Source organism: Babylonia areolata, chromosome 6 (genome assembly GCF_041734735.1).
Source record: "Babylonia areolata isolate BAREFJ2019XMU chromosome 6, ASM4173473v1, whole genome shotgun sequence".
In the NCBI taxonomy this organism is placed as follows: domain Eukaryota; kingdom Metazoa; phylum Mollusca; class Gastropoda; order Neogastropoda; family Buccinidae; genus Babylonia; species Babylonia areolata.
The window spans coordinates 19756723-19766095 of NC_134881.1; the positions used below are offsets into that span (position 1 = coordinate 19756723).

General features: G+C 51.1%; 1 protein-coding gene across 1 annotated transcript in view; it reads right to left on the minus strand.

Moving 5' to 3' along the window:
* Positions 1-611: 611 nt before the first annotated feature.
* LOC143283316 (uncharacterized) overlaps positions 612-9373 on the minus strand; it is a 133163-nt gene continuing 124401 nt past the window's right edge. The window contains exons 6-8 of the mRNA XM_076589509.1: positions 6013-7125; positions 4729-4906; positions 612-3635 (exon numbers count right to left, since the gene is read on the minus strand). Coding sequence (XP_076445624.1) covers positions 1168-3635; positions 4729-4906; positions 6013-7125 — 3759 coding nt within the window. The 3' untranslated portion in view covers positions 612-1167. The remainder of the gene's footprint in view (positions 3636-4728; positions 4907-6012; positions 7126-9373) is intronic.

Sequence of the window (9373 nt, forward strand, 5' to 3'; positions counted from 1 at the left end):
TATGTCCTCTGGCTTTTAAAGTTGATCAACAAAATTATTTACTGAGAATTCTAGATTGAGAAAAATCACAATGAAATATAATAATAATAATAATAATAATAATAATAATAATAATAATAATGAAAAGTAAAACAAATAAAAAAAAAGAAATAAAAAAACGGTAGAAAACAACTTCCAAAAGGAAAAAGTGTTTTGCAAAGTAACGGGACCATAAGTCATTAATCTGCAAAGTTAATGGGAGCGTACCATTCCCCCTCGACACTCATTCTAGATCTCTTCTTCAGTTCAAACGAGCGAACACAGCACACCAAATGGCAGGGTGGGGAGGGAGGATGACGTACCGTAAAACTCCAATCACCATTCATCCATTCCCCCCCCCCCCACCACCACCCACCCCCATCCCCCACTTCTTCAACAACTGCAAATTGATTATTAATGACACAATAGTACCAGTTTGTTAATATCACGACTTGAAGGGGGCTGTCACCGAACGAAAAGTGGCAAGGTCGGTTTCATCCGGTTGAAAAAAAAAAGACAAAAAAAAAAAAAAAGGGAAAAAAAAAGAAAAAAAGACATGGTAGTAATAGTTCACAGCGTCTAAGGGTGACGGGGCGGAGTCCTTCTCCCAACAACAACAACAACAACAACAACAACAAAAAACAGCAACAAAACTTCACACCCCTTTCACTGCGAGAGGGGAAAACCCCCCACATGTTTGTTATTTAGTCTCCATTTTAGCGCCAAAGTAGAAAAAGAAAAAACGAAAACTTGCTTGTTCACTGAGGGTGCTGGAAAAAAAAAAATCGTCATCCCTCTTCTTGCAAAAAAAAAGAAGTAAAAACACTACACAATGAGGCATTATATCCGCTTCTTCTTCTTTTTCTTTCTTTCTTTTCTTATTCTTTCCTTCGTCTTTTTTTAACAGAACTTTTCCCAGCTGAGGGGGCTGAAAGGTAATCATAATCCCTCTCTTCTTTGCAATAAAAAGAAAGGAGAAACACCTACACGTAGAGCCATATTTATTCATTTGTTTCTTTTCTTTATATTTTATTTTCTTCTTCTTTATGAACAAGAACTCACTATGGTGGGAACGCTGAAGAAGAAGTAGAAAAAGAAGAACTCCTTTCCCCCAATGAATGTCTCTCTCAACCCCACGTTGGCTGGCTCTCACACCCAGTTCTCCTCTTTGCTCAAGGCTTCCCTGGACGAGTTCCGCGGGGAGTTCTTCACCTCCTCGTGCGGCAGTAAGCCCATGCGGGGTAGCGGGGGCAGGGGAGGGGGCAGCGGGGGGTTGTTGTTGTGGCTGCACGTGCAGACGTCGTGCACGGGCCGCATGAGGAAGGCGCGCGGGGTGACCTCCTCGTAGTGTCCGGAGCCGGCGCCCAGCGAGCCGCCGTTGTAGAGCGAGCTGGAGATGGACATGCTCTCGTTCACCCGCTCGTAGGTCGCCGACGCGTTGCTCACCGGCACCTCGTACATGTCGTTGCGCGGCGGCATGTAGTCCCTGGCGATAACGCCGCCAATGCCAACGCCGCCGCCGCCGCTGTACAGAGGGTGCTGCGCGTGCAAGAGCGGCGGTGCGCTCGGGTGGTGGTGCAAGGAGTGCGCGCGCGCGTGCGGGTGCAAGGGCGTGGTGTGGCGCGGAGTGCCCCCCGCCGGCGTGGAGGCGGTGGAGGGAGTCTTGCTGGGCGCGCGGCCGAAGCGGGCCACGTACTCCAGGTCTCTAGAGCTGGGCAGCCGCTCGAACTTCTCCACCTTCTTGTCGGGCATGGCGAACATGAGCTTCTCCCAGAACCAGGGGTCGTCGTACTTGAGGTAGGTGCGGGTGCGCATGTACAGGCGCAGCGTCTGGTCCAGCTTGCCCTCGTCAAGGTCGTGCAGCAGCACCAGGATGACGCGGTTCTTGCGCTCCGTCAGCACCTGCTGGTGTGCCGTCTGGAACTCGAACTTGCACCACTCGCTGGCCAGGAAGTTGTTGGAGACGAGGATGATGGTGCGCTGGCTGCTCTCCACGCTGCGCACGATGGTCTCAGCGATGGAGGCGCCCACGGGGAAGTCCCGGTAGTGCAGGCACAGGCGGAAGTGCTTGTAGCCGTTCTCAAGGCGCGGCGCTAGCTCCTGCACCACGAACTCCTCGTCCAGGTGACTGTAGGAGATGAAGGCGTCGTAAGGGCGGTCGGCGTCCTCCCGGCCGCCGCTGGGCACAACGCTGAAGAGCCGCCAACCGAAGCGCGTGAAGCACCAGACCTCCAGCAGGTGGCGGTTGACGTAGACGACCACCAGGGTGGATAGCAGCAGCACGGACAGCACGCACACGGCGATCAGCGTGGACAGCTCCTGGCGGGTGGGGTTGCTGTGCTTGCTGGGCTGGGTCTGATTCACCACGATCACCTCCGTCAGGTTCTCCCCGCCGCAGTGGGACACAGGCAGGGCCGTGATCACCGTCCCGTTGGTGGAGACGTCGTTCTTCTCCTCTCCATGCTGCTGTTGTTGAGCTGCCTGGTCCCCTGCGTCGTAACACACCAGGCGCTTCAGGTCCTTGACCACGGAGGACGAGTTGACGAGGAAGCGCAGGAAGGGGCAGGTGAAGTTGAGGCCGCAGGTCCAGGGGTTGCCCCGGAGGTGCAGGGACGTCAGCCCCGGGACCAGGGCGAAGTCGGTGAAGGACATCATCGCCAGGTGGTTCCGCTCCAGGTTGACCACCCGCAGGCTCTTCATCAGGGCGAACACCCCTTCCTCGATGAAGTTGATCTCGTTGTCCTGCAGGTACAGCGCCTCCAGCTTGACCAGGTCCTTGAAGACCGCCACGAAGACCACGCGCAGGAAGTTGTCGTTCAGGTGCAGCTCCCTCAGGCTGTTCATGCCCCGGAAGGTGTTATTCTCGATAAAGTGGATGTCGCTGTTGTTGAGACGAAGGATGGTGGTCTGCCCGTGGCCCAAGAAGGTTAGGGCCTGCAAGGTGCCCAGGTTGTTGCCGTCCAGGTAGATCTCCGTGGCCGCCTCGGGGATCCCCTCGGGCAGGAAGTCCAGGTCCGAGTTGGCGCAGTCGATTCGGTTGACGCTCAGGCGGCTGTCGCCGATGTAGCAGGTGCAGGCCTTGGGGCAGATGCTGTTGCAATAGCACATGTCGAAGCCGCAGCACACGCACCCCTCCCCGCACTTGCGGTCGTAGGAGCACAGGAACTCGTTGCGGGGGACCAGGGCCAAGGGAACGGAGTCGGTGCGGTTGCTGCCCACGAAGGTGGAGTGGCACAGGAGGTGGCCCAGGTCCCCGAACTCCGGCAGGGGGACCACGCTGCTGGGGATGCGGTCCAGGCTCCAGTCCTTCAGCCAGCCCAGGTCGCAGTCGCAGCGCAGCGGGTTCCCCCGGAGGTAGAAGAGGGGCTGCGAGTACTGCACCTGCGAGAAGGAGATCTCCATGGTGTTGGCCGACAGCGAGGTCAGCTCGTTGAAGGTCAGGTTGACCCGCCGCACGTTGACGGCAGCGGCGAAGGTGAAGGGCGAGATGTGCGAGATCCGGTTGTGGGAGAGGTCCAGCTCCTCCAAGGTGGAGGACACGTCGCCCCTCAGCAGCTTCTGCAGGTGGTTGTGACTCAGCAGCAGGGTCTTCAGGCGGACCGTCTTGAACATGGTGCCTGCAGGTAGGGGTGGGGGTGGGGGGCACAGACACACAGACATAGACAGCTGTCCGTCATTTGAAAACAGGACATTGTTCTTTTTTTCTATATTTGTGTCTGGTTGTTTGTGTGCATTATGTATCGATGGTAGGACGCGTGGATTTTGGATAGGTGGGAGAATGGATAGATGCATTGTGGATGGGTGGGAGGATGGTTGTTGGATTGTGATTGGATGGATGGATGGATGGATTGATGAGTGTGTGTGTGAGATGACGGACGGATGGATGGATGGATTTGGAAGACGGATGGATGCATGGATGTGAGGGTAGAACGCACAGATGAGTGAGTGGGTGGGTGGGTGGGTGGATGGATGGATGGAGGGGTGGTGAGTGGGTAGGTGGGTGCAAGAATGAATGGATGGGTGGGTGGGTGGATGGTTAGATGGATGGATGGACGGATGGATGGATGGATGGTTGGACGGGTGTGTAGGTGGATCCACAGATGGATGGATGAATGGATTTGTAAGTATGTGGATGTATACGTGGATGGTGCCTGAGCCACAGACAGCAGATGGTCATGTGGGGAGAGTGCTCATTCACAAGCAGGGTTTGTATCTATGGATGGATGGATAGATGGATGAGTTAGTGAGTGAGCGAGTGAGTGAGTGGGTGAGTCAGTGAGTGAGTCAGTGAGTGGGTGAGTGAGTGAGTGTCAGTGAGTGAGTGGGTGCGTCAGTGAGTGAGCGAGTGAGTGGGTGATTCAGTGGGTGAGTGAGTGAGTGGGTGAGTCAGTGAGTCAGTGAGTGAGTAGAAGGATGGATGGATAAATGGATGGACAGATATGTGGATATGTGGGTGGGTGGGTGGACGTATTCATGCACAGATGGATGGGTGGATGCATACATCTATTGGTGCACACACACACACACACACACACACACACACACACACAACACACACACAACTTCCACCCCCATCAGCCCCCCCCACCCCCCCCCACACACACACACTCCTTCCACCCCCACACCCCACACCCAGACCCACCCCCAAACCAAACTCCCACTCCCCACAAAAAAAAACCCCAAAACTCCACCCCCTGCACCCCCACCTACCTATGGTGTAGACCTGGTTGTGGCTGAGGTCCAGGTACTGGAGGCTGTCGACGTTGACGAAGTGCATGGGCGACAGGCCGGGCAGCTGGTTGTGGGCCAGGTCCAGGTGCTGCAGCTGCCGGCAGTCGTGGAACGTCTTTGTGGACAGGGAGCGGAACTCGTTCCCCCTCAGCACCACCTTGGGGAAGGCAAGTAACAATGAAGATGATGATGATGATGATGATTGATGATGAATGATGATGATGATGATGATGATGATGATGATGATGAATAATGATAGTGATGATGATGATAGAAATCGTAAGGATATTGATGATTGATGATGGATGATGTTGATGATGATGATGATGATGATACTACTACTACTGATAATAATAATAATAATAATAATAATAATAATAATAATAGTGCCGCTCAATCTTGTGCAGAGACAAATCAAAGCGCATTCAAACCAGTCATTCACACGCATGCATAACCCTGAGCTTGAGAAACTGAAGACAAAGAAGAGGCAGGGAAGGAGGCTATCATGGATGAAAGAGGTGAGTTTTAAAGCCAGACTTGATAGAGCTGAGTGCGGAGACCTGACGTAGCGAAAGAGGGAGTTCATTCCAAAAGCAAGGTCCAGAGACAAGAGAAAGAACGGCGCCCGACAGTGGGACTACTACAACTACTACTGATGTTGAATGATGATACTACTACTACTACTACTACTACTACTACTACTGATGATGATGATGATGAATAATGATGATTGTGATGGTGATGATGATAACGATGATGATGATGATGATTACAACAATAACAATAGTAATAATGATGATGGTGATGTCGATGATGATGATAATAATAATAATAATAATAATAATAATAATAATAATAATAATAATAATAAAGATGATGATGATGATGATGATGATGATGATGATGATGAGAAGAAGAAGAAGAACTTTATACTGCGAAGCTTTTGTTGCATCAAATGTGTGGTAGATATCTCCAGATTAAACTGATTCGTTTGAAGCTCGAGGACAAAGAGAGAGAGAAAGAGGGGGGAAAGACGGTCACGACATCCAACAAAAGACAGGAACGACTCTGGCAGGAATCCTAGAGAGCGGCGGAAGACAGGCAGAGACAGGTGGAGGAGAGAGAAGTGGCGGTACCTTCACAGCTGCCACACAAAGGCATCAACAAAAAGTCCAGGGAGAGACGAAGGTGAAAGGTGGGGTGGTTTAAGCTCGCAAATAACAGAAAAAAAAAAAAAAAAAAAAAGGCAATTTTATGACATACCTTGCTCAAGTTCCTCAGCCCTGTGAACATCCCCGTCGGGAGCGTGGTCAGGTTGTTGTGGCCCAGGTCCACCACCTCCAGCCGCTCCAGCCCGGACATGGAGGGGATGGTGTGTAGGCGGTTCTGGCCCAGGAAGACCCGCACCAGCGATGACATGCGGGTGAAGGCGTTGGTGCTGATGACCGCCAGCCGGTTTTGGCTGAGGTCCAGCTCCTGCAAGCTGGAGACGGTGGCGAAGGCCTGCTCGGGGATGAACCTCAGAAAGTTGCCGCTGAAGTCCAGCCTCAGCAGGGAGCGCAGCCCCGTGAAGGTGGTCTGGTCCACGTCGGCGATGCTGTTGTTGGACAGATCCAGCTCTTCCAGGCTGAGGAGGCTGCTGAACACCTGGAAGGGCAGCTCCCGCAACCCGTTGGAAGACAGGTCCAGGACTTTCAGGCGGTACTGGCTGAGGAAGGCCTTCTTGGGCAGCACGTTGATCGCATTGCGCGAGAGGTTCAGCACCTTCAGGTTGGAGAACTCCTGCAGGACGTGCGGGGGCACGGTCTGGAGGGAGTTGTTCTGCAGCTCCAGCACCTGCAGCAGCTCCAGGTGGGACAGCCGCTCCCACACGCCGTCGTCCAGCCCCATGCCAAACAGGTACAGGTTCTGGAGGTACGGCATGGACCTCAGCCCGGCCGCCGGCACCTCCCCTAGGTCGTTGAGGGCCAGGGCCAGGATGCGCAGCTGCGAGCAGTTGAAGAGCTGGACCTTGCGCACGTCCCTCAGCGCGTTAGCTGACAGGTCCAGGAACTTGAGGTCCGACAGGCCCCGGCAGAAGGCCTCGTCCACCTCGCGCACGGCGTTGTCCCCGACGGACAGCTGCAGCAGGTTGGGCAGGCTGGCGCCCAGCCAGGGAGGTAGCTTGGAGATGTGGTTGTAGTTGACGTCCAGGATCCCCAGCTGCGACAGCGGTCTCTGCTGCTGCTGCTGCCCCCCTCCTGCACCTCCCCCACCGCTGCCGCAGTTGACGCCGGCGTGGTCAAAGTCAGCGATGCTGTTGCGGGAGACGTTCAAGGTGCGGAGGTTCGTCGACCCGCACAGCGGCGGTAGGTAGGTCACCCGGCTTTCCACGATCTGAAAAAAGCCAAAGCCAAATCAAATCATGTTGCTTTGCCCCACCAACACTCAGCTTATATCACAGACTGACATAAGTTTATAATAGTTGGGTCAACAGCACAACGCGAAAGCTGTATCATCAATGGTTTCTCCCACTGCAACGGGAAATCATGTACACAGCTTGGTCTTTTGTCAAGGACTATGACTCTCAAACCAGGAGGCAAAATTTCCACTGAGCTCTTAGTGCTGCAGCCTTGGGGGGGCTAGTTGGCTACTGGGAAGCATCCCAACGCCGACTGTCCCTGAAACCCTTTTGGTCGAGTGAGTATGGATGTAACTTGAGCAAGACACTCTCCACTATAATCAAATTCTAGCCCACATAGTCGGGACAGCAGTTACCTTTTTCTGCTGTTATGATGGTCACAGTCGAACACGACCAGTCGACAATCATTCATACATCACCCAAGCCCAGCACACACACACACACACACACACACACACACACACACACACACACACACACACACACACACAAATCGTCCATTTCTGGTCTCTTTGTCCGTCAACAGTTCTAATAAAACAAATCAAACAACACCAAATAATGTTAGGAAATTTGATAATTTAAAAAAAAATGAATATAAAAGATTTTTTAAAGAAAAAAAAAACTACGTTAAAAGAACCAATTCCTTCACTACTCACTCGATCCACGTGCAACTGAAATCACGTTGACAGTTTGGTTTTTTTTTGTCTTTTTTTTTCAGATTCAGTTTTTCAAGGAGACGTAATAGCGTTCGGACAAATCCATATACGCTACAGATGCCTGACAGCAGCAAATCCTTAACACGCTTAGTCAGGCCTTGATAGCATGCAATTGTGTACCTGTCAGAACTGATTTCTTTACATAATTTTGCCAGAAGACAATGCCTTTTTTGGGCCATGGGTTTTACTTTTGTACGCTCAGTTCAAATTTTCTGATCCAACTTGGGAGAGATAGGCTGAGAACGAATGGAAATGCGGGAATGTACCCGAAACCCTCACGGACATCGTATAGGCAAATGAGCGTCTAGTGGAGTGATGGCCTCGAGGTAACGCGTCCGGCTAGGAAGCGAGAGAATCTGAGCGTGCTGGTTCGAATCACGGCTCAGCCGCCGATATTTTCTCCCCCCTCCGCTAGACCTTGAGTGGTGGTCTGGACGCTAGTCATTCGGATGGGACAATAAACCGAGGTCCCGTGTGCAGCATATACTTAGCGCACGTAAAAGGACCCACGGCAACAAAAGGGTTGTTCCAGGCAAAATTCTGTAGAAAAATCCACTTCGATAGGAAAAACAAATGAAACTGGACGCAGGAAAAAAAAAAAAAAAAAAGGGGTGGCGCTGTAGTGTAGCGACGCGCTCTCCCTGGGGAGAGCAGCCCGAATTTCACACAGAGAAATCTGTTGTGATAAAAAGAAATACAAATATAAATACAAATTATCCGTTCTGCGACCATTTTGCGACAGAGTAAAATAACAACAACACACACAAAAAAAGACAGATAAATGATCACGTCAACAACGTAAACAGAGAGAGAGAGTGGAAATGGACACCCTCACCCCCACGCCCTCCGTACACACACACAAACACCCTCACATACACTGTAGTATTGGCAAAATACCACCTTTTAGTACGACAGTGTAAAAAACAACAAAAACAGGTCACGTCATCATCAACAACATCAACAACAACGAAACAACGACCCTCATACCATAGTAGGTTCTCTCTCTCTGCCTCTCTCTCTCTCTCTCTCTCTCTCTCTCTCTCTCTCTCTCTATGTTTATTCAAACTGAGTTTATTATTGTCATCCACGAGACAAGCTGATATATGGAATCTGGCACTGTTTTTACACCAGGCATTTAAATTTCGGGATATCGTGACATCTTAAGATGCTGTACTTCATTGCAGCGTTTATGTAATATGTGTACATATTATGGTTGGTTATATATTTTCATTTTGTTTGTTATTACTTATACTGTCACTTACCCCTTCATAAGGGGCCTAGGCCTATTAATGAATAAATAATCTGAATCTGAATCTCTCTGTCTCTCTCTCATTGACATTATCGGTATTTGTATTTGCAAATGTTTGCTTTGTCACAAACATCCCCTTCATTTGGGGCGATGGCCTTTACACCAAAAAAAAAATTTGTCGCCCTAGCTTGGGAGAAGAAATTATCATCGGGAGCCTTATAGCTATCGAAAAAAACCCCACTGTTACCATGATGCCAG